Source organism: Podarcis liolepis (genome assembly GCF_965112155.1).
Source record: "Podarcis liolepis genome assembly, chromosome: 10".
Taxonomy (NCBI): Eukaryota; Metazoa; Chordata; class Lepidosauria; order Squamata; family Lacertidae; genus Podarcis; species Podarcis liolepis.
The window spans coordinates 42573282-42599329 of record NC_139562.1 but is presented as its reverse complement, the minus strand read 5'-3'; the positions used below and the strand labels follow the sequence as shown (position 1 = coordinate 42599329).

The following is a 26048-nucleotide window of genomic DNA, read 5'->3' as shown; positions in this document are numbered from 1 at the left end:
CCTGGCGTGCTCTGGTCCATGGGGTCACGAAGAGTCGGACACGACTAAACAACTAAACAACAAATGTACCCAAGAAGGCAGTCAAACTTTTCTTTCCTGGGACTGATATGAGTAATTTCAAAGGAGAAAACTGTTTTTGATCCTTTGATGGAAAGCAGACTTACTTTCATCCTTGTTTTGTTCCCGCCTTATGATTCTGCTAGCATGAAGCTCATAGAATTTTGATTATATCCACATTGTTGGAGTTTCCTATATCGGTGTGCAATGGTCCCCTGACTTATATTGCTCATTTCAGAACCGAGGCAGAAGATTTAACACCGCGGCGGTTTCCGCTTCAAAACAATTGTGAATGCAGATGATAACAGATGGGAGTGTTCCTCCCGAGTGCATGTTTGTGCCAGATATCCTCGTTACAGCTTGTTCTGAATTGCCTAGACTTCAAGAGCTGCTTAATTCCAGTGAAGGTGAAGAAACAAATAGGATGCTATATGAAAGGCAGACTCTGTGCATCCTAATGAATTTGCTCTGCTTATGTAGAGAAGAAGGATAAGTGACAGCTCAGATGGGCAGGCAAAGAGGCTGCTTGGTAAGTAGAATGAAAATTTTCGAAAGGCTGCTCTTCTCCTGAGAGTAATAAAGAAAACAGAGGGGCAGCAGAATTTAATGAGAGGCTTCCCTTCTTAGATCTGATAACTGGGAGGAAGGGATGTAACACATTTGCTAACCCAGCCAGTGAAGAAGGCATGGCCTATGTGGGGTTAACACCTATTTGCTTCAAAAGCCAGGCGATTCAGCTGCAGGATGGCATTTGCTGGGACACTGGCAAACAACGGGAAGAGGAACTTACATACACCCAGTGCTTTTTTCTAGGAGGGGGGGACACAGGGCTACGCATACCCTTAAAAATTTTGTGAACCTAGGTTTGACCTCACTGAGGGGCAGTATTTCAATATGAGTAGAAAAATGAGAGTACCCCTAAACATATTTTTTTTAGAAAAAAAGCACTGCATACACCTTTGCCCTGCTGTGGTGACTACTGTACAGTTGTCTGTTTTATTGTGTATTAAATATATGGTAAGCTGCCTCAAAAAACTTTGGTTAGTAGGCAGGGCATAAATACTGCTAAATTTTAAATTTAGGTTTTTATTGTATACTTTTACATTTTTTATTGTTGTGAACCACTTTGATATATATTTTAATGGCATAGCAGTATACAATTTTTAATGAATAAATAATAAACTACTGCTGAATCTTCATTGCTCAACTCCATAGGCCACACACACACACACACACACACACACACACACACACACACACACACTAGATGGGGAAATCCAAATCAATTTAGCATATTTCATCAGATAACATGCCTTCAAAAAGGAAATAAATAATGTCCCCTCTCCTGAACAAAAGGGGCACTGATGCCTGTCATTAATTAGCAGATAGGTACTGCAGGCATGATAGGGGTGTCCCCCCCTTTAATGCCTGTCAAAGACTGGCTGGATACTGAGGAGTGGGCACTGGGAGAAGGGAGGTTGGATCCTGACTTGGAAGAAGGGATCAGTGATTTGGGGGAGCCTGTGACAGCCAGGAGACAAGAGCCAGAGGCAGGAGAAGCTGCAGGACTGGAGAGTGAAGAATGGGCGCAGAAGTAGGGGAAGATAGGTCAGGCTGGTGTAAAGGCTTCCACCCCTCCTCCTCCTGCTGCTGCCCCCAACTTCACTGCTCCAGTGTCTCCTAGGACCAGGCGAGAACTGAAGAGGGAGAAGCAGTAGCAGGTTACGCGCAGGCGTAGTCTTTGCCTGCTTGCGCACAGCTCGGATGAGGGAAATACATAAGCTAAATAAAGTAAAAAAGGTACAGTATTTATAAAATGTGTCCAGATCTGTTGATTATCTTCCAAGAGCACCGCTGACTTTGAGGCAAAGCTCACTAAGTGTTCCTTTTCTGCACCCTCTAGATGTTTTTCAAATGTTTAGCGGCATATCAGCAGTTGCCAGCATTTGGTAACGGCACTGCTTTGCATAGCAAGACAGACAGCAATGTAACAGCAACTCAAAGATACCCCCTACTGGCAAAACAGAGCTTCCTTGTGGGAATTGCTCTGGATATTGCTTTTACAATTATCTTACTTTTAAGTGCATATGCACGGATGTTTCCATTCCAGCTATTTTTCTGGGGAGTGGCTGCTGTGAGTTTGGCACTGGCATCTTTTGTTACCACTGCTGTATAAGGATGCATGTACAAATGGTTCATTCTCATCCATTCCTGCTAAATATTCACACTTTGATATAGCTTGGTAAGCCTTCCAGACACGGCCATTTTCAGGTCTTTTAGCACTGAGTACATAGGATCATGTTGTAAATCTGCTAAGGACAGAGCAGTAGAGGAGAACTTCTCATTATCTGTGTATGCACATACTATTTTCCTAGCAGATTTAACTCTCCTAGTTTTGTCTTGTTTTCTGTTAACACAACAGTGTCTCACTACAGAATATGTGCTTATACTAATTAGCAGTGGCGTAGCGTGGGGGGTGCAGGGGGGGTCGGCCGCACCGGGCACAACATCTGGGGGTTAGGGTTAGGGGCGCAAATCCACGGGTTAGGGGGCACAAATCCACGGGTTAGGGGGCGCAAATTACTTGCCTTGCCCCGGGTGCTGACAACCCACGCTACGCCACTGCTAATTAGAGGCACTGTGTATCTCACTAAATGCTGCTGCGCAACTCTCATGCATACCTTGCGATTTTCATACTTTCTCCTTACAGCCCTGAGTCATATCTATCATTCTGACCATTTTCTGTAGCATTTTCAGTGCTCTGGAAAGCGCAAGCACTTTGCTCAAGAACACAAAATACCAACCCAAAGCAAGTAACAGAGTGCAGCTGAAGAGCAGGCCACTTCATCAAACCAACCCAAACACTTCTCTTAGCAGCAGGCAGTAGAAGCTGGCAAAAGCCTGAGGTAGTTCCATAGTAAACATTGCCCTAATAATAATAATAATAATAATAATAATAATAATAATAATAATAATAATTTATTGTTTGTTCCCCTACCATCTGAGCTGCCCCAGCCACTAAGAAGCCTAGGAAGGCCTGAACAATTAATTTCCTGTGACTTGCAAAAAGCTCTCCTCTACTGACAAACACTCTAAAATGGATAAGCCGTACTTTTCTTTTCTTTTACACAGTCATTAACATTTTCCTGTCGTTTCACACCTCATAGTACTATTTTGATGTTATTGTTCTTTGTGTGTTTCATTGGTTTCTGCAGTCCAGATTCGAAAAGCCTAAGACTGATTTTGAGGGGGGCAAATCCTCCCAGAAAGAGCAGGCTAGATAAGGTTTTGCTCAGTGGGCACATTTTCATCAGTTGGACCAAGACCTGAGAATCTAGGGTTCAAATCCCAATGAAACTCACTGGGTGACCCTGGGCCAGTAACTGCCTCTCAGCCTAACCTACTTTGTTGCTGTTGTTTTTTAGATTTATATACCACCCTTTATCAAAAGCTCCCAGGGCAGTAGACAACATTAGAAACATCTTTTAAGGAACATAATAATAATAGCATAATAATAAAGAGCATAATAATAAAATAATCATAACAGTCGTCGACGTCCCCTTAAATAGACCATAGATTATTTAATGGCTGAAGGTCTGGGTAAAGAGGAATGTGTTTTCCTGGCGCCTAAAGACATGTAATGGAGCCAGGCAATTCTCTCTGCGAGGAGCATTCCACAGATGGGGAGCCACCACACAAAAGGCCCGTTCTCATGTTGCCACCCTCCAAAATACCAGGCAGGGTTCAAGGATCCTTTCAATTACAACAAATTAAATTAATGACACCTGCCCTCGACAATGAGGGGTAGGGATGGAAAGAAAGGCAAGCATGGAACTTTACCCCACACCCTTTTGCAAGATTCCTGTGCCTTTAAAAGCCTGGTGATGACAAGACTCCCGTCCTGTGACAATGTGGAGTCTCTTCAGGATTTGCACCCCAGGCCTTTGCTTTGAAAGCCTGCTGGTTGGATAGCAGCACTGCAGCACTTGCGTTGAAAAATGGTGGGAGCACTGGTGATTTATTGTAAATATTATTGATGTTGTTGTTGTTGTTGTTGTTATTTCTTAGTACTATATATGCAGTGCTTTTTTCTAAAAATAAGATACAATATATTTAGGGGTACTTTCATTTTGACTCAAGAAAGCCACCATTTTATAGTTCAAATCAGGGAAAATAAATACAGTAAATGGACAAAAGTACAAAGAACATGCATTACTCATATTGAAATATGGCCCCTCAATGAGGCCAAACTTTCATCAGTAAAACACTACACATCCATATACCACACTGCTTCACACATTAAACGCTCGCTTCCGCCTGAGACTCAGGAAACACCGTGACAGGGAATGAGGCTGTCATCGGGGGTAGCAATGGAAGTGATGATTCACTGTGCTAGCGAAGAAACGAATTTTTTTTTAAAGTTTCTTGTCCTGTTAAGAGTCAAAAAACGTTTAGGGGTATGCACCCCTCTGCGTCCCCCCAGAAAAAAGCACTGTATATATGTTTCTCTGACCGTTATTGTTTTAATATTATGTAAAATGATGCTATAATTGAATGCTTATGGGTTTGTTTTCGGAGGCTGTATTAAATTTTACTTACTTAAAAAATGATTAGTATTATGAGTTTTTCATCATATAACAGCAAGCAAAGGGATGTTTGCAATGTTAGTAATGATTTACTTTCTTGTATAAGAATAGCATGACTTTTTTTGGTTCCTCAGGGATCCAATTTGTTACAAAGGTTGGTTATTATTATTTAATGTACTGCTGTTATAAAAACTGAATAAAAATAATTACTTAAAAAAAAAAAAGAAGCAGCAGCCAGGTCGGAGTACTACATTTCCAAATTGCCTATTCTTCAACCTTTTTACAACAAACCAGGCTCTTGAGCTTCCACACTGTCGTCTTCCAGCCCAGTTAACTTCTGTTCCAGGGGCCGCTGAGGAGGTGGGCAAGATGGCGCCATTATCTCCAAGCCCTGCACTGAAGAACTGGAACTTCTAATGCTGGGTTTTCCCCTCTACCCCTCGAGGTACCTATTGCATCCACGTTCGGAGGCTTTGAAATGGTTCTGCTGAAAAATGCCAGAATGGTCTTATTTGAAATGGGGGAGCCATTTGCTTTGGGACAGGTATGGGCCAGCTTCTGGGGGCTAGTGGGGACATTTCAAGTTTTGAGACTGCTGTGGGCTCCAGTCACAAAATGGCATGGCTCGATGCAACATGGCTGCCCAGAAGGAAGGCATGGCACAACATACAATGAGAGAGTACCTGGCTGAAGCTTGACCGATAATTGTGCTTCCATATCAGAAAAGGCTTAATCTGTTGAATTTCTGCCTGGCACACAGCTCTTAAAGGCAGGAGAAGCCCATTTTCGCCAATTATCAACCCTAAACTAAAGCGTGGCTTAGTGACTAATTCATGTAGGGGTGCACAAGGAGGAGAGGTCTAATGAAGAGGAATATTTCACTGTAGCTTTTCAGTTTTTATATGAATGTGTAGTAGCAGGTTTGTTTGTTTTTTACTCAATATTTTAACTTTGAATTATAAATGAGTCTTCTCCAGAGTAGCAACGACTTTTAGGTGCTGGTTTCAGCCATACAAAACAACTCAAGTGTACTGTTCTTGATCACAGCTCTTTATTTTATTTCTTCAAGTGTACAAAACTATTGACCAATGGTAGAGCTTTAAATTTACAAATGGCCTTTTGAACAAGTTGGAACTCAGCTGTACATTTAAGCATGCAACACACAATTTCCACTTCTTTTAAAGGAATTACTTGCTTCTCTTATCACACTGCATGCAGCATGATTTTTTTAAAAAAGAAAACAGTGCAATAATAATGCTACTTTACATGATATGTAGAAACAAAAAACTTTCATGAATAGGGTTTTCTTCTCTCTCTATATATAAAATATGTGCATTAACATTCACATTGTCTGACATAACTTCTTACTTTTCCTTACATATATTGTATGCACTGGATTAACCACTGGTCTGTACAGCATTAGTAAAACAGCCCATTTTCAGTTTAAAAAGTGTAACAGTATAAAAATCCAAGCAATGTGTTAAAGTAAAAAAAAAAATGTGGTGGGAACTGTGTGAAGCTCAAAAACTAAAGAATGTGAACAAGAGTTCAAGAATAGCAGAATGCTTTATATTTAAAAGTGCTTTCCAGATTTGAGCCAAAGTTTAAATCCACTAAAAGTGTTTTTTGGTTCACACAAGGAAGCTATTTGATTAGAAGTGTTCTTTTCCACAAGCTCCATCAAGAATTGGAGACCTAGTTTTCTTTCAATTCTTAGTAATTTTCCTCCTCACATCCCACACACACTTTTGTTCACAAGTTTATTTTCTCAGAATATTTTGACCCATGAAAACCAAAGTGAAGCCAAAATAATCTGTCTGTGACATTATGATTTTTATTATGGCTATTTTTGTAGTATCACAAACAAAGCATTGCAGCTTCATTGTATAAGAAGACAACACTCCAAAATCTGGAGATCTTGTTGGATCCTAGTCATTACTAATTATTCTAAGAAAAAAATATCTGATGTGTTCTTCAATAAATGTACCATATCTTTTTCAAATTGTTTGTCTGAAAGTTAATATTGGAAATATAGCAACTTCCAAGTTTAATGAATAGATATGGCACAACCTTGACAACATTGTTATCATAAACACACCTCATCTCTGTGTGAATTCCATCAAGGCACTATTACAATACTCAAGTTTCTGATGGCCTGCTCTCAAAAGATGCCCCAAAATTGAGGATACAGTAGAAACATAGCAGTCACAAGAGTTTAGCAGTTAAGTATTCTATTTACAACAGGATAAAAACCATGAAGAAAGAGTTGTTAAAGTAAGTAACTACCATCGTGGTAGATGAGATGAATGTATTTAACTCTCATTCCATTTCATTAACATTGAATTGGCAAGAAGTTTTTCCCCAAAGGCACAGGAGGGCAGTGAACTGTAACATCCTTTGATACATACAGATTAGCTGTTAGAATGAACTTTTCATGAAAAGGAAGCATGCTGTACTCCTATAAGGGATGCTTAATAGTTAAAAACTAACCTAACACATGAGTTACAAGTTTTTGTGTATTGCCAGAACTCTATTTACTACTTTACACCCAACACATTTAGTTTCTTTTTAGGTATGTTAATGGTTACATGGCATATTAAAGGCTTATAGTGCATTTCTTTTAAACAAACAGCCATAAATATGGCAGTAACAAGCAATTCTGAATATTTTCTACTTCTGTACATAAAATATACACAACTGAGTGAGAAATCAAGTGCTCTGCTTTAAATACTAAAAATTAACAGGGACGTCATTGCCTTCAGAGTTCTACAAACTGTACAATCAGGGTTTTTAGAACTATGTCCAGAAAACATTTGGTCTGAAGGAATTTAAGGTCGTATACACATAGCTAAATATTATATATGAACAAACTAGGCCTATAATCAACCACATAGTATAAAAAAAATGAATCAGGCAATAAATTCCTTTGTTTTGCTCACGCAAGGAATTCTGTAAAGGAGCAAAGCAGGAATTTAAATTTTAAGAGCTGTGCTTTTTATATTTGAGACAGGAGAAGACAGGACTCTTGTGATTTAACTTTGCCACAGAAAGTTTTCTTAAAAGCAAATAAATAAAGAAATGCCCCAAAGAATAAAGCAATTGAATACGTTTTCTAGCTCTACCAAAAAAATGCATGGACAGAACATGTGCGAGCAGGCAGAAATAGAATATATTAGGTATGCACATTAAGCAGACGGGGCGAAAGTCCAGTGAAAGCAAGTTAACTTAACAGTTTTGACCACTGGGTATTGCAGTGTATGAACAGTTAGTTGTCCCAAATGCTCACTAATACATATAGATCATCAACCTCAGCATAAATATTTGGTGGTGCTACTGTCAACGGAGATCTTTTACCAACTTGTATTTGTAACTATGACAGCATCCCAGGCAATCTGTAAAGCATCCAGCTAGGCAGACTAAACTGCCTGCTACAACCACATTAAATCTTAACTTTTGATTTGCAGCACTAGAAACCTGTTAATACACTGTTATGGAATTGTGTGTTAAGTGTGCAGTATTTGATGCATATTTAAATATGATTTTTAAAATTTGGATTTGGCAAAAAGTCCACAAGGCAGAACAAAAGGGAAAGACCTGAAAGACAGGCAAGACCAGGATGGGAAGCCTGTCCAAATATTGCTGGACTCTTAACTCTTCACTTTTACAGCCAGCAATGATGGGAGTTAAGAGTTCAACAACATCTGGAGGGCCACAGGTTGTCCATCTTGGGCTGGACATATGCAAATATTAAACCAGAATGAGCTGAATCCAGGATATCTTCCTCTGCTTAAGTTGTTTTAGACTACATAACAAAAGTAGTAAATTGACAGCTTCTTATATAACATTTGACTGCTAAATCGATCGACAGCGTGCCACATACACATGTCTTACTGAAAGAATTTATATTTGCTGTAAATTAAGATCACTGAAAATTGGGACATCCTACTTTTCTGCATGTTGCCTTGAATCTTAAATTCGTACTATATATGTCATGTAAAAAAGCAGAATAGCAGGACTAAAAATTGGTTTTGAACAGATTTGTCTTTTGGAAATTTGAATGCATCCAGTAAGATTTGAAGACTGGGTTTTTTTCATTTACAATGAGTGCTAGGATCTAGGCCCCCTCAAAGCGAATGTTAATAAACAGCACTGTGTGGGAATTACCTGGCTTCTGGGATTTATTCTTGAAACGCTGAGGTTGCTACCCAAGACTGTATATTATAGCATAACTGTTCAGACACAATTACATTCAGGTGGCTCAAATGGCTCCATTAAACCCAATGTTTGTTGAAAACCATGCTGATGCTTCATTACCCTAGAAAGTCTTTTCTGGTATCAAACAGAAGAGTTTTTTCCACCCCAACAGTAACCACGGCTTCCACTGTCTGCACCTCAACATAATGAGTTTCTGAAACTGTTCACTGTATAATACAGCACCTTGCAATTTGCCAACAGACGATGCTGTTTTGGAAGAATTGAATGTTGCTGAGCACACAAAGCTCTCTCTTTGGACTGTTGTAATGGTATTTCTCCAAAATTCACTAATGTGATCAATGGAATTCCATTTTCATAAACTAAGGAAAACTGCAGATAAGTAACAATCACAGAAATGTGCGATTAATGAAATGTTGGACTAACTGCGTAAACATCTTTTAATGGCAATGAACAACTGAGTAGTTTAATCTTTTTACCACTATTAAGTTTCCAAATGAGTATCACTGGATATAATTTTCCTAATGAATGTATGAAGACCATAATTCCCACTAAACTCTGAAGACGTTTTAGGTTAGAATTCACTTGTTTTGTTAATATGACCACTGGAGATTATATGATTACAGTGAAGGAAGATATGTGTTTTTGAATTCCCAGACTGCTATATTCTGTACTGGTATTTATCAGAGCAGTCTACAACACTTTAGAATATGCAAGGCGGTTATCCAGCGTTTTAAAGATGCAAAGAGAAAGGTACTGGTATGTAAGCATTGTCCATGTCATCTGGATAGGACGGAATATAACGGACATTGCTCCATGTGAGCACAGCCTTTTAAGGCCAAGACTTAAATCTTCTGTGTCCCTGTGTTTTAGATAATATTGCCTTATTTGACGCCAAACCAAGATGAAAATATGGTCCCACGAAGAACATGATATTTCCACTTCATATATTCATCTGTCCAGTCATTCTATTTAAACCAGTAATTGATTGCAAGCTGCAGGAGAATCATCAGTAAAATGAAGACATAGTGCTTGAAGTTAAAGAAATTATTATCTGGAGTCTGTGAGCTTGAAGTCATTCTGGTTCTTAGAGCTGTGATGTCTCTGCAAAAATGTATGAACAAAAGAGGTGAATTCAAAAGGTTGCTAATTCTGAAATCACCACCACAGAAGTTATTAAAATATCACATACTAAATACATGGCAATTAGATCAGGATTTGTTCCAGCTATTTTAAAAACTACTACAGTACTGATTTTCACCAGCATCAGAGGCCACAATTAGAGCCTTGGGATGAAACCCCAAGATCTAAAAATGGGGGACCAAAGGGGGTGGGGTTCACTTTAGAGCTGGCACAAATATGTGGGCCCAACTTCCACAAGCTCCAACAGTGAAATATTTGGAAATTTCTGCTCCAAAGTAACTTTTGCAAAGGCATATATTTGGCTATTTGGGGCATGATTAAAGCAAAAGACAACTGTTTTAGGGATGGTAAAAACTGAACAAAAAGAAATACCACATGACTATCCTCTAAGAAATGCTCCTATACAGTTGCCATTAATTTCAAAGGGATTTGACAAGAAACACACATTAGGTCGACTCCTTATTTAGAAAGCTAAAACAGTGTCACATTTTTGGTCTGTGAATCTTTAATGTGTTTCAGTAGGAGATCTATCAACTAAAGTTTTAGTTAATCTACCATAATAATAATAATATAGAAATTTCTGGTAATCCACTTCTTCAACGTGGAAGATTAGACCTAGATATTAACTCTCATGCCATAGACAAAAATGCCTGATAACTATTCTTAAGAACGTAAGAGATCTTATGATCGAATGTTGTCTTGTTTTGGCCAAGACAAACACAAGAAACAAAACAGAGGATGAATATTGTGCAGATCTAAAGGATGCACTGAGGCACCTGAGACAAGTACTCCATGAAACAAACATGGAATTTTCCTACTACTGAACAAAACACGGGTAGAGACACAATAAAACTAGTGAATTCCTGGTCCACCCCACAAGTACAAAGAAACTGGTTAAAAAAAGTTCGGAGATTATATTGCGTCCATTTAAGAAACCGGTCATGCCTCACTAAAGAAGTCTGATTTACACCTTTGAGAACTGATGACCTACAAGGATGATTTGATATAATGTATTTATTTAGCAGTTGATTCACATATATATAAGTGGTGTTTTTTATTTTGAACAAAGCACTTGCGGTAAAAACAGACAGAAAAACTTTCAAAAATACACACCTTCTAATGTCCTCTTGCGTCTCTCTTATAGAGTCAATGGCACTTTGCAGTTCACCAAGGTCTAGTGTCTTCTTTCGGATTCTTGCACTGTGTTTGTGTTGCCCTTCAGAAGTAATTCAAATAATGCAAGATAGTTTAAAGAATGGAAATCTTTAAAGGTGGTAAACGCTTTTAGTTCACCAAACAAAATCACGCAACTTTTCTCTTTTTCTGCCTTTCATAACTCAGGACAAAAAAACTGTTCCCAATCCTAAAATAAATGCACCGTTTTACAACACAACCTCTTTAGTCTAAAGGAGAATGAAGTAAAGGCATGTAACTACTACTGCATTCTATCCGAAAAGAAAAATGGATAGTGTGAACTTACCTTCACTACCAGAGGAGTCCTGATTATCAGGTTCTGGCGATGAGAAGCCACTCTCCCCTTTCTTCGATTTTGCAGACCTCTTTATTTTTGCAACACTAACCTGCAATTCATAAGACTTATCTGCTCAGTAACAAGACAGATAAAGCACTTGCTGTGACAACCTGCTTTGATATTAGAAAAAGGTTCAGTCTGTTCATAATTTTGACGAGGCATTGTGCTCTTTAGAGTGGTCTCTGTAAGGCTGGAGGGATTGACTCTGGTTGTTGTGAACTTTGGGGTGGAAGAAACATCTGACCATGTTATATGAGACTGTTTGAGGTATATGAACGAAAGAGAGCCTCTGTTTCATAGGTTTAGTGATCTGGGTACTGTTAATCTGTTCTTAAGGGCTGCTCTTTGAGACCAAAACCTCTGGGGCTTGGTGTTGGAGATTCTATGGATATTTTTGAGAGATACAAGGATTTATAAAAGACTGTGAAGGAAGTGAAATAATACTGTTTCCAGTAATGGGGCCTTTCCTTTTGGCCTTGCAATACCATTAAACCCAGGGAGAAGGAGGAGAAATCAACAACCAGCTTTCATGTTTGAAATGCAAGGTAAGGATGGGAAGGAGTTATGCTGACTGCCATTTAGCTTCTTCAGTTCTGCTAACAGTGAACTTTCCTTGCTTATCCTCAGGTAAGAAGGATGGATTTCATTACAGTTTTAATCTCTCCAAGGCAACTGGCCATGAGACAAATATTGGACTCTGCATTCTAAAGGATAATCTGCTGTTTTTTACTTGCCCACGTAATATCATACAAGAGCTTACCATTGGTGTCCGATGTCTGACTTTTGTTTGGATAGCACAATCTTTTTCAAACTGTATCATATCATTCAGTGGATCCCAAGGTCTTGTGCTGTGGGCAACAGAGAATGGACACAGTGCAAGTTAAGTAAGTCTACTCAAAAAGAGGAAAAAAATCATCCTGCTTCTTTTCAAAATGCAAGGTACTAGCATTTCATGAAGATCAAGAATGGAATATGCATCTTGTCTGATCTGGAGGGTCTCTTCATCTAAAGAAAAACATTATCTGATATATCTGCATGAAGGATCATATTACCAGTCAGACTACATACTATAGCCAAGTATGTAGTATGTGACAACCTGTTTCAAAATTGTTTGCTAGTATCCCAAGTAGAAAGGGAAAGCAAACCAAAACTTACTCTGCAAATCTGTAGTTCCATTCCCCTGTGAGTGGATCTGGCTCAAACAGTTTGCATACCCACTCTTCATCTGCAAGTTTCCTTTCTTTGGCAGCCTTTCTCTGTGCTTCTTCAAGAATACATTTCTCCTGAGTTGCTTCTGATTGGTCTTTGTTATTTATAGCTCGGGTCACATGTTGCCAAAGTCTAGCACATACAAGTAATACAACTGTTAAGAATCAGACACTGGTCCAAATATATTCATTGCAAGTTTATTTCTGCTGTATCATCTGAACAAAACTTACAATTACCACATAAGCTTGATTTCAATTTGTTACCTATTTTAGAAATTATTTCTCCAATTTACTCCAACTCAAGTTCCTGTATTTTTTGCTGCACTATGTTTTTCACCCTCCACCCTTCCTGCTTCCAGCCATTAGCTGCATGATGCTTGCTATGTATTAATCTATAAGAAAACAGGTTTAATATGAACTTACTTCTCTGACTCAAAGTCACCTTGCTCCTCAAACTTCACTGTGTATCTTCTTAATCTGCGCTGTCTGATCTCGGGTGTTGGATTCCAGAATGTCTCTGAAACATCTGTCTTTTTGTCCCTAATAATAACTTCACTGTCCTGTAATGTTTAACATATTAGATTACTTTGTAGTCAAAGAGTAAACAATCTTACAAAGTCAATAAGAACAAAGACTTCCTTCAGAAAGTCACTTTTTGCAACCATGAGGTTTGTTTTGCCAGTTTGGCATACGTGGTTGGGGACAATTTAAAGTCAAATCTGAAAATAGATCTCTTATTTCAGCAAGAGGAACATGATTTAAGGGAACCTGATTTACTTTCAGTCAGGTTTTGACCTCAGATGCAGTACTTCTGCAAAACTTTTTGCTACCAATGGAATCTAGTAAACAAAGAATCTGAAGTGAAAGTTCAAATTTTCGAAAGGCCTCTGAAAAGGTACAATAAATATTTGATGTGAATGGCAATTAGGGTAATCAAAGGGGGATGGGGGGGAATGTGTCATTCTTAACAGAATTATGTACCAATAATTCAATGCATGTAAGAGAAATTTTAAAGGGCTACCCAACAATTGAAAATAAACATGCTACTCACCCAGTGGCCTTCCAGAGTAGCTAGCACTTCTTTTCCAAGTTTAATTTTCCCCATTATCTGATTAACACTGTCATTGCTGCCCAAAAATGGCTATTAAAGAAAAAAGATTAGATGCTTGATAATGCTGTGTAGAACTTTATAAGATAATGTCTCAGTTAACACATTGCATTATGCCAATATTTTAAAACAAATGATTAAAACAAATGATGGGTTTAACGTAAAAGTTCCCATAGTGCTCCTTCCTTACACCTATTGTGCTGCAGATGAAGTAAGCCAAAGGGAGGCTTGCCACGTCTTCTGAACCCAGGCACGTGGTTTGTTTATTCCCAAATCATGAGCGGAAACCAGTATTTGTTCTACTGCTTGTGGTTTGTTTGGTGGGAAACCAAAAGCTCATGTTCAGAGGACACAACAAGCCAGATTCTGGCATCTTTGGTCTGCAGAAAATGACAGCAGTAGGAGACAAGTTCTTTGGGAACTTCTGAGCCACACTGTGCACCAGCATGCTGCTCATTCACATCAATGTACTGTTTATTTAAAGTAGGGTTTTGTGTGACAAGCAAATTAGGCTACTAAAAGCTGCTAAGAGGTTTCTGAAATGTCAGCCTAACGTATTTCAAAGATAATATCTGTCATCATTCCCCCAGAACTAAGTAGAATCAAATACTGAACTCTTCTTCCATTCCTTGAGAAATATCTGAAGAAAATTATCCACAAAGAAAAATTATGCTGGAAGTGCAAAGAACACATCATGACTAGAGCAACTAATAACTATGGCACTATATCTGAGCTACAGAAGTATTAAATTTACTACTTTATTTTTATTTAAATCAGTGCTAGGGGAATCTATGGCCTCTGGATGCTGTTGGACTATGGTTCCCATAATCCCTGGTGTCCAACACCATCTGGGAGGCAGCAGGTTCCCCATCTCTGGGTAAAATGAATGGATTAATATAAAAGTCTTGTTTTTCTGCATAGTTTCTAAATAAATATTATGAACTATTCTACTGATTAATAAATACAGCTAACTTTGGGTCAGATTTTTATAAAAAAACAGAGCGAGTTTTTTGCCCAAAACTGTAATATGCTTAGGGTTGTGCTGTTTACTGAGAAATACGTCTCACTGAGTTCAATAGGTAAGTGTGAAAAGAACTGCAAGGTACTAGAGGGTTTATTATGATGATTATCACCATCACCACTAATATTCAAAGGTTGCTTCCAGCATTTAAAATATAAACTAGGCCAGTAAAAGAGGTCTCTTTTTTTAAAAAAAAAATATTTATTAGTCGTTTCAAAGTTATAAAGAAAAAAGAAAACAACAATAACAATAACAATAAAGCAAAAACTTTGTAAGCTAAAGCCTGGAAAGCTGTCAAAAAAGTCTAAATTTCCTTCATTCAGAACTACTGAAACCCCCTTGGAAGCAGGAGAAAAGGGGGGGGGGGATTTTGTTTAACCCCTGCAGGAGAGGGAGCGAGAAGGATAAGTTTCCACCGTCTCTAACCTGGGAACGGGGTGTCAGAGACAGAAATTGTAGGTTCATTGACTGTGAATGGAATATTTTGACAGATAGTTAAAGAAGAGAATCAAGCTGATTCCAATGTTGGCTTTTGCATCTTAAAGAAACAAAATATCTGGAAAATATCTGAAAAACGAAAGTAATTTTCCTTTGTTGGACTTGCCTTTAAAAAAAAAGGGAAAAAAATGGATACAAATAGAAATTGTCTCCTCTAGAGGGAGCTTGTTAAATTGTTGCAGCAGTATACATGAGGACTCAACAGCTGTGAGATTAAGACCGTGGGAACAGTCTTTTCTGACCTTGCCTAAAGATGAGCTGGGAGGAAGATTGGGTGCTTGCCTTATGCAAGACAAGTGCCCTGTTGGAACAGATGCATGAGAAGATGGACTTGATGAATGAAAAAATGGATTTGACTGTTGTGGCTAGTAACTGTGGACAAACAGAGAACATTGATACAGAAATTATTCAGGGACCAACTCAGAATCAGTACTGACTGGTTAAGAACAGAAGATAATGGAGGAGGATGCGGTTGCACCTCAAATAATACAAATGGAGATACCCGAGACCCTACAGGAGCATAAGCCGCTGTTATTGAAGATTGAAGTTGGAATGGGCCAGGGGGAATCTGGTGTTGAGGAGGTTCCTAACTTTGGAGAGATCTTGAAATGTTTTAAAATATTTTTTGGATTTTATCGAGGACTGTGGGGAGTGTGACTTTGGGGAATGGGTGGGTTTGATGAAGGGAGATGGAGACAATTCTGGGTTGGAACCCCCCAGAGAACTACTCCTCAATGAGAAAGGAAAGGACTTAAGAAGAGATCAACAAAAGACAAGGAAAAGGGCAAGTATAAACAAGAAGAAGAAGAAATGCAGAAGGGACATGGAAGAGACTTAAGGGCCTCGGACATAAGGCTTCCAGGTTGATGGACTAGATGGATTGGACAGTAAGGACTGACACGATCCGAGACCAGGAAGATGAGACGTTGGATGAAGATTGGAAGAAACTTTATAAAGGAAACTTTTTATTTAGGGAATTGGCTAAAAATTAATGAATATTAGGGAAAATGTTGGAATGAAACCATATGACTCTAGCAGAAATGATATCAGGAGTTATGTATATTTGAAAACTAAGATTTAAGCTTCAAGGTATTTTAGGGTAAGATAAGGTTAAATTAAGGCAATTTAAAAATAATAGAATATGGGGAAAGATGGTAAGGATTTGCTGAGCTAATTGTTAAGTTAAACTGTCAAGATAAATTTTTTAACAAAAATTGAGAAAGATGGAAAGAATTTGCTGAAATAATTAATTAAACTAGAATACAAAAAGGGAGGTGTGAGGAGGTCAATGAAACAAGCAAATGGAAGTTATAGATATGTAATTTGGGATTTATGTTGTTTTCTTTTTTCTTGTGTTTTCAGTAAAAGAGGTCTCATTTCCTCTGCAGAACCAAAAGAATGAATGCACTACTCTGTATTTTCTAACGCTAAATCCTCTGGTGCCTATAAACAGGTTTGACTAACCTTTAGCTTGAATTCAAGTGCTGCACTGTATCCAGTTTTTTCACATGTGATGCTAACAGTTCCTCCAAGCTCTAAAGTCATTGTGCCATACAGAATTCCTGTTAAGAAAGAACTCGTTTTAATTCTAATTCTGTTACAAAGTTACCTCCATTTTGTACTTCCATTTCTACCTACAGTATAATTAAAGATGGTATACTAAAGCCCATGCCTTTTGTTACATTCCAAGAAAAATTAACTGACAGCAATATGCATAACAAGAGGAAAATTCCACCAACATGGCTAATCCTTTTCTTTAAAAAGCCACTGTCTATCAAAGGCTCATAAGCCCTCAAGCAACAAACAAAGTCAGCAGAAATCTTCAGCTGGTTAAATTCAAAAATACTAAAATCCTCACTGGAAGACATTACTTATTGGAAGTAATTATTTAGAAGACATTATTTATTCTACTGCTTTATCTTCTCTGCAGAGATTCAAATTGTTTATAAGTTCAAATATGCATAACTACTGTGTGATAACCAACAGCACCATATACGGAGTAACTGCTGATTTTAATGAGTCTGCTCTGAGTGTGACCAATGTTTGCTATAATTCACTGTATGTAGCACTGTGTCCTTCATTGTCCTGTTCTTAGGTATACAGAGAATGCCCTCCAAATGTCCCAGCACTGTGCAAAGCTCAGTATGACCTACAGCTATCAATTTCTCTCCCCTTGGAGACTCACAACCCTAATATTCTTTTAGAAATGATGCAAACTATCTGGACTGTTCTTTCACAGAGAGGGCTCACTTTTGCATTGAGTAGGAGGGTTTTAGCATATTTTAAGTTCCATCTATCATGTATACCCCATTATTCAATCTTACATGAAATAAAGGACACCGCTGAATTAAGAAGTGGCCTTTGTGCAGCACAACTAAATATTTATTGAAGGATTTTTGCAGACAGAATGTGTCTTCCAAATTAGGGAAGGACCAAATTCCCACAAAAAAAATGATTTTTTGTATGTGAAAATTGGGTCATACTCTAGTCCATGATTTCTCACGGGCCAAAACAAGCAACAGTTATTTTTTAGCAATCATTCTTCTCCCTGAGTTATGGTTATGAGGAAACGAAGAAACAGTAGTCATTTCTTCTCCAGTTTCTTCACTTAATCACACCTCCATACAAGTCGGCCCAGACTTTGTCTCATTCTCAAGCTATCTGTGCTTGCCAGAAGGCAGGGAAAGCACTTGTAACAAGAATGGATAGTAAGTAGGTTGGATTGGCCAAACTGGTATTTTTACCTTTACAATGTGCATATGGCATGGTCATTACATATTCCTCTCCTCTGTTTAGGAACAGCAGTCGTCCTTCACCATCCAGAATGGCAGATAATGAATTTCCTGAAAGAAAATAAAATGTTAAGATTCAAAGAAGCACATCCGGAGAACGTACAGAAGATTTACAAGACTAAATAGTGTCCTCACAGAAAATTCTGTAGACTAATATTAATTTAAAAGAACTATGGCACTCTTTTTTGTGGAGAGAAAGCTCTTTCAATTCATTTTTATCACTGCATTCATCAAATTCTTATTATTTAACACACTTTCATCATTAAAAAATAGGCACATTTTTGTAGACACTGAAAACAAGTAACACAAGATCTTACCGTAAAATTTGGATTTCGCCAAGATATTACCACTAAGGCAAAATCCATCCTTTCGATTGCTTACATAGAAGGCAGATATTGGAGGATGATGAGATACCTGTTGAAAGCAACATAATTCAATATAAGGTGAGTTGCTGTGAAAATCTGTGGCAACAAAGGGTGCAGAAGAATTATAATTTGGAATCCTAATCACTAGGCAAGTGGATGTAATTCACCAAATACAGTGGTGCCCCACAAGACGAATGCCTCGCAAGACGGAAAACTCGCTAGATGAAAGAGTTTTCCGTTTTGGAGGTGCTTCACAAAACGAATCTCCTATGGGGTTGCTTCGCAAGACGAAAATGTCTTGCGAGTTCCTGCGGGTTTTTTTCCCTTTCCCCCCCTTTTTCTAAGCTGCTAAGCCGCTTATCAGCTGATCCGATAAGCTGCTAAAAGCCGCTAATAGCGCTAATCCGCCAATGGGCTTGCTTCGCAAGACGAAAAAACCGCTAGACGAAGAGAATCACAGAACGGATTCTTTTCATCTTGCGAGGCACCACTGTATGTAGCTACACACCAAGTATTATTGAAGATACTTGTGCAAAAACATGACATCAACATAATTAAACTAACGAACTAACCAGAAACCTGCAGTAGTTATGACTGCTGATAACTGGCTTATTGTTAAAGAGAAAGTAATAGTTACAAGTGAGTCAAACTGAGATACACATGCACATACTTCACTATTGCATTTCAGGCACCAGTTTTACTACTAGACAGAGCCACCATCTTTTCTTAACCATTACTTATTATTTTGCCCTTAAATTAGCATTCCACTCAGAGTAGAGTTTCTCTGTTGTGGAGAACCCATCAAACTTGAGATACTCAAACATATTTCCGAAAAGACTATTTACACATGGGCTAGAAAATTTGAGAACTGTAACATGTTATTCTTAATTAAGGTGGGAAGTACAAACAAGTCATATCCAAATATAGAGAACCATTCTCAAACTTCATTAGTCAGTTCTCAAATGAGTTGATTATGCATGTCCTGCATATAGACACATTATCACCACAACGCTTGCCTTCAGATTATCAAACTTTGTGAAACAAATTTACGGGTTTCGAAGTATCACCTAGCGTATCAGAAAGAAGCTCAAATTTTGTTAGAATTCCCAGCTGCATGATTGCAGTAATGGGATTTTTGTCTTTCACATGACGGTATATGTTTTGACTCCACAAAGTGGGAAGTGACGGAGACAGGATGTTTGTGTTACTGTGTTCCGTGAAGTGGGACTATTGTCCTTTGTTCTTTTTCTCTTTGCTGTCTGATGCCAGAGAGAGAGGGAGCCATGTTGCAGTGCTCTGTGTGTGTTTATATGTAAATAAGGTAGATTAGCCGAAATGCTGAGTTGCTGAGGTCTTTCACGCGCATGATGCGCAAACTCTGCGGACCCCTAAGTGTGCGGGTTGGCATCGGTCGCTGTGATGTTCGGGCAGAAGAAAGCTTTTGAAGCTCACGAACGATCAACCAGGAGGGTAGGAACATGCCAGTCGGGCATGTGTCTCTGCCAGGGTCCTACTTGAGTGTAGGCTGAACTCCTGACAAGTCCTCAACAAAGACTTGGGATGACGTTGGCTGAGAGATTCCTGCTGACATTTGAAGGAGATATCCACAGTGTCACATGGAGTATTTTGGAATCAATGTCTATGGAATGGAATGGAATCTGTCTAATCTCTGCAGTTAAGATTCTTTTGGAAAATATGTTTAATGTATATCCCAAGTCTAATGGGTCTTCCTCCATAAAAACTGCAGTCCTGTAACCTTTGTATGAAAGATTTATATGATCTGAAGAGAAACCAGTCACTTGTCCTTTTGGTGTTTCCTTCAACATAGGAAAGAGCCCTAGGCCTAAAATAATAAGAACCGCAATCTAACTGATATCCCTAAAACAGGAAAGGAAAGAATGAAAAATAAAACATGCTAAAATAGAAGTGTTATGGTTCTATTATGCCAAGCTCTCCTCTGGTCATCTTCATATATTTGATGACACTGTAAATAAAAACAAAACTTGAAGAAATGCTGGTAGTTATAAAAAAAACACACGTATTTGTTACATCTTTGGTAATACCTGTTCAGCTATATAGTAAGTCTTGCTATTTGTTACTGGATGAACCCACAAGCAACGGAAGGTCTCACCGAGGATAGGGTTGTAGGGTTTTTTGAGTCCCTGAAAAGAGAGACAATTTTTGCTAAGAAAATACATTCCAACTGAAAAAAGAAGGGCCTAATAGTTTTCAATTTGTAAGTATTTAAAGGAAAGCCCTACGGTGACATTCTCTCTCAGGATAAGCTATGGTAAATTTCATATTTGTAGGGCATATAGAGGCACAGCAACTATGGAAATGTATTTCTGTGATTCACATTACATTTTATTAAACCAGTCCAGTAGTCAAATCACTAGACAACATTGCCTGCCAACTTTGCACTGTAGTACCACAGTGCTCACATCCAAAGCAGAAGAGGCAGCACTGTGTGTTTATTTGACCACATACTAGTTAAGTATTTAACTGGCTACCTTTTTGATCCACATTTCCTCCAAGGAGCTCGAAGTGTTGTGCATGGTTCTCCCTCTCCCCATATTATTATCACAACATCCCTGTGAGGTAGGTTAGGCTGAGACACTGTGGCTGGCCCAAGGTCACCAGTGAGCTTCATGGCCGAGTGGGGCATTGAATCCTGGTCTCCCATGTCTCAGTTCAACACTATGCCACGCCAACTCTCCATATGGCATGTCTTTCACATGGACCTTTGTCATAGCTGCTATTTGGTGTCTGAGGAGTCAGTCAACCAGACACAGAGATGACTGATTACAAGTGTTTAGGGAGAAAAAATAATGTGCAAAAAGTATGCCTTTCTTAACACAGAGGACTATATGTATTGATTACTGTGTATTAGTTGTGCTAGCAGAATGATTTGCGCAGGAGGATAGAAAACCAGGATGGTTCTCGCAGGTAGCTGTGCAACAGACTGCTGAAGCCCTGATACTTTCTGATGTACAACTTGCTGCACAGCAAGCTACTGCTAACACAACTATTGTGCTAGATTTTACACTGCACAACCATTATTCTCACCCTTAAGCTCCCACAAGAGCTGTCACTATTTTGGGGCTGAGGGTAAAACTGATCAATGGCCCACCCTCCAGAAGCCACATGGTATAGTGAGCATGGTCATGGCCCAAAGTGTTCATGGTCACAGAAGACCTTTATAATTAAATTAAATTTTTAATTCAAGAAGGTGAAGAGTGGCAGAAAGGGGCCCTCTTTAACCCACCCTGCCAGCCACAGATATAACCAACAAACACCATGATTAAAGCCACCACCCTACCATCCTACAGGCTTATTATACTAGTATCCAGAAATAGTATATAGGCAAATTTTGATCTGCACCAAAGTGTATGGGGGTGGGGGCAAGGAAAAAGAGTGAAAGGGGAAGGGATTTGCTACCACAAAAAGTGTTCGGAAAGTGTTACCTTTGGCTTTTTGTAGAATCCTGACAAATACCATTTCACAACTTGTTTCATACGATTGTAAGCATTCTCTTCAAGGGCAGCTCTAGAAACAAGATTTGTTAAGCAAATCTAAGTACTTTTTTGGACACAGTCTTTATTTTAATTAAAGAACAATGTACAATAAAATTTCAAAACTATTAACATGTGGATAGAGTAAAAAGCAGATCTTGTCTGTACACAATAAAGAGCAGTGTACAAAAGTGTGAATAAGAACTAATTCAAATAGAAGATGGAAATAAAATTTAAAGCCAGTAAATATATATAACAAGGCAGAAGACAAAACAAGTTAAAACTCAAAAAAAATCTTGTGTACAAACTAGAAATAATAACAACGCTAAAATGCCTGAGCAAATAAGAAAGCCTTCTCACAACACTGAAAAATTTGCTATGTGAAGTCCTTTAGAAAGAAATTCTAAAGTCAGGGCAAAGTCTAAAGCATAAAAGGCCCTCTGCGGGTGGTGCTGTGGGTAAAACCTCAGTGCCTAGGACTTGCCGATCGTATGGTCGGCGGTTCGAATCCCCGCGGCGGGGTGAGCTCCCATCTTCGGTCCCAGCTCCTGCCCACCTAGCAGTTCGAAAGCACCCTTAAGTGCAAGTAGATAAATAGGTACCGCTTTATCGCGGGATGGTAAACGGCGTTTCCGTGTGCTGCACTGGTGCTGGCTCGCCAGAGCAGCTTCGTCACACTGGCCACGTGACCCAGAAGTGTCTTCGGACGGCGCTGGCTCACGGCCTCTAGAGCGAGATGAGCATGCAACCCCAGAGTCGGACATGACTGGCCCGTACGGGCAGGGGTACCTTTACCTTTTTACCTTGTAAAAACCATAACAAACCCCTAACTAAAGGCAGTACTTGGATCAGCACCTTTCTTGGTGCTCTCAAGACCTGGACAGGTTGGTGTGGGTACAGACACTCCTTCAGGTACATGAATCCCAAGGTACTTAGGACTTTAAAGGTAAGCCCCACAAAAGAAGGGAAAATTCCAGGGGCTAGAAGTATGACTTATTGCAGGCCTGACATGTTTTACAACTTATTCAGAAAGCAATGTTAAAAAATGCTTCTGAAAACAAAATACTGAGCGGATACATCCAGTTAGTTTTTATTGTAGAGGAATGAAATCAACTCACTCAGATAAGAAGTCTGCATGATAGTAGTAATCAGAGAGTTTATCCAAGAAAGAACGTGTTTCCAAAATAAACGTGGGCAGCACCACCTTGGAGAGGTCCATTCCTGGGCGTACTTGTTTTAGTAATGTCCATATCAAGCTTTTGTTCTCTTCTGATACTGTTTCTGTTTGGGAAGCTTCTCCTGCCTTCAACAACAACAAAGCAGAATAGAACATAAACATGATACTAATTTAAAGAGCACATTTGCAGAAGGTATTTGGTTTCAGTCACCGTGGTTCAAAATTGCCAATGCCTTCTCTATGACACGGGATGAATTAATATTTATTTTGAATTGGTCAGAGCCCATGTTTGTCCGTAAACTTGCTTCACCCACCCATCAAAAATACATAATGCTCCAAAGAACAACTTAAGAGAAAGCACTCCAATTGACTCAACTCTGGGCAATTTATCCCTAAGCAGTTTTGGTTTTTTAAATTAAAACCCGGAGCCTGCAACCCTGAATGAGCAAGGGCCAAAATATAACATGTGAAGCAATTCACATGCTGCAATTAGGAAATGTGAACTATTTTTAAAAAAACACCAAATAGCTATTTATCAAACCAAGGCTAGATAACCTGCAACACACTACAACTTCCAACTCAACCATGAGATTCAAAATTTCTGTTTCACCTTGATTAATGCCCTTGGGCATGTCCTTGCTGCTCTTATCAGTTGTCAATCTAGAATAATCTCTGTTTACCTTTGGGTCGGTTCAGGTGACTGTCTGGCTCTTAGCGTTTCGATTTGTCAAGTTATTTCTAAATCTGCATCAACTTTAGCCAACCATAGTCCCTTGGCCAAATCCTACCAGTTTCTTTTGCTTTTTATGGTGGCCTCTTATGCTTAGATATGCTTTAAAAATTAACCTACCAAAGCAATTAATCTACCAGTGGTCTGAAAACTGACCTACAGCTAGAGGGACATAAGACAAGAAAGTGTGTGATAAAAAGGCAAAGGAAACCATTTTGCAATTCAAATATTGCCAGAATGACTGCCTTTCCAAGGTACAATTTTAGTTTCAAAATATTAAAACCTAAACATTACTACTGCATAAACCCCCCCCTTTTTTTTAACCTCTCCAAGCTCTTCATGAACTTCTTCCAAATACGTTGTTTCCTTGATATGATCAGGTTCAGGGTCAATGTACGAGTCATCCTGCCGCTCAGATGTGTCAGTGTCACTTTCTCCCAAGCCATCATTATCCGATTCATCGCGATCATGATCATTTTCCCTATCTGATTTATCAGAATACAAATCTGGATCTTTGAAGTGATGCCTTTCGATTTCACTATCATTTAGCCTTAAAAAAGAAGAGATAGGTTTCAATCCTGGGGCTTTCCTTTATACAATTTAGCAACTCAACTCAGCTTATGGCTTTTGATTGGTCAGTTCAGTAAACATTAGGCACGATAAAGTCAAATTTAAGCACTTTTCAGTCTCAACGGAAAAATTAAAAGCACATTTAAATGAGTGGGACACAGGAACACTTAAATTTGACTGGGATCTATCCCAAGTTTTAATTTATGCAACATCAATTCCTAAACTTTTTCATATGGTTTTACCTCTGTTTATACTATAGCATCATTACTTTATCACTAACCAAGTAACTATGCATATAAAAAGAACTGCAATTACTACAGCTTAGACTGCAATTGTATGTTTTTGCTTAGGTTTTATAGCAGACCTTACCCCATAGACTCAGAGAAACAATCCATACTTTCCATTTTAGCTGTTTAAAAATACATAGTGATCAAATTAAGAATGTACTAAGCTTGCCAATTAAAATTGTAGATAACATTTTAGTATTAAAATATATAGCATTTCTTGCAAAATACATCAATATGAGTTAATACAGAAATGTTTGTACAGCTACAACACTGTAATTAAAGGAATCATTGCAATAATTTATCTTTGAATTGAGTGCTACAGTCACAGTGTGGGGTCTTTTAGCAGTTCAAGCCACTGTTAAGTACCAGCATTGTGACTCACAGCTAACTCAACCAATCACCGCCCTGTAGTTTGTTGCTCCTGCAGTTGTACTGAGTGACTGAAACATAACAAGTGAGCTGAAGAGGAGTAGTAGGTGTGTGGCAATAGTTTCTATTTGTAGCTGTTTCATAACTTCTGGCAAAACAATAGCAAACCAGTTCCATATCATAATGAATGTTTACTACAGGTGCAAACCCTATTCCAGAACTGGTGGTACTCAGCTATTTAAATGTCTTTGGGAGGGAGAAGATTACAGGCAGCTCCCCATTTATGCACGTTCAATATGTGTCCAACTGTGTATGTGGAAGTGTATATGGAACTGTGTATATGGAAGTGACCAGGAAACGTCATAAAGACATCACTGAAATGTCACTAAAAAAGCAGGGCAGGGGGCAGAATGGGGTGTTTGCAGGCTTTTCCAATGGCTTTCAAATATACACGATTTCACCAACGTGTGTGATGCCTCGGTACGTAACCCCTGTGTAAACTGGGGGCTACCTGTATAGCCTCAAGGTATGATGGAAATGGCCAGGAAATTCTATTTCCCAGGTCCCCCTACAAGTCAGTTCTATATTGATAATTGGTGTTTTTTTGGGGGGGGTTAAGGAAATCATTATTGTGTTTGCAGGGAACAGCAAAAAAAGAATTGTAACATTGATGAAGGGTGCAGGGCCGGAGGCAGCTTTTAAGTCATTCATTTGCCCATCTACCTTGTCTACATGGACCCTCTAGCAGTGTTAGAAACTGAGATATGGAAGCACCTTAAACCTAGCTTATGGGTGCAACAACGGAATGTCTAGGCACATTTTTTAAAATTAAAAATACAAAGCTGAAAATGAATGAACTGCAGCTAAAATATTCTGTTCATT

At 38.7% G+C, this 26048-nt stretch overlaps 1 protein-coding gene and 1 long non-coding RNA gene across 32 annotated transcripts in view; one reads left to right on the top strand and one right to left on the bottom strand.

Annotated features, from left to right (window-relative positions):
• Nucleotides 1-393: 393 nt before the first annotated feature.
• On the top strand, nt 394-7246 carry LOC310687727. Its single transcript, XR_014516562.1, has 2 exons — nt 394-586; nt 4938-7246. It is a non-coding gene; the product is annotated as an uncharacterized lncRNA (long non-coding RNA).
• OSBPL8 (oxysterol binding protein like 8) overlaps nt 5673-26048 on the bottom strand; it is a 69416-nt gene continuing 49040 nt past the window's right edge. For all 31 annotated transcript variants that reach the window (XM_083463150.1, XM_083463151.1, XM_083463124.1 and 28 more), the window contains 14 exons: nt 24265-24490; nt 23152-23336; nt 21986-22067; nt 20585-20683; nt 18474-18570; nt 18109-18207; nt 16829-16926; nt 13789-13878; nt 13161-13297; nt 12685-12870; nt 12290-12377; nt 11479-11578; nt 11112-11214; nt 5673-9959 (listed from right to left, as the gene is read on the bottom strand). In XM_083463150.1, coding sequence (XP_083319276.1) covers nt 9824-9959; nt 11112-11214; nt 11479-11578; nt 12290-12377; nt 12685-12870; nt 13161-13297; nt 13789-13878; nt 16829-16926; nt 18109-18207; nt 18474-18570; nt 20585-20683; nt 21986-22067; nt 23152-23336; nt 24265-24490 — 1726 coding nt within the window. In that variant the 3' untranslated portion in view covers nt 5673-9823. The remainder of the gene's footprint in view (nt 9960-11111; nt 11215-11478; nt 11579-12289; nt 12378-12684; nt 12871-13160; nt 13298-13788; nt 13879-16828; nt 16927-18108; nt 18208-18473; nt 18571-20584; nt 20684-21985; nt 22068-23151; nt 23337-24264; nt 24491-26048) is intronic.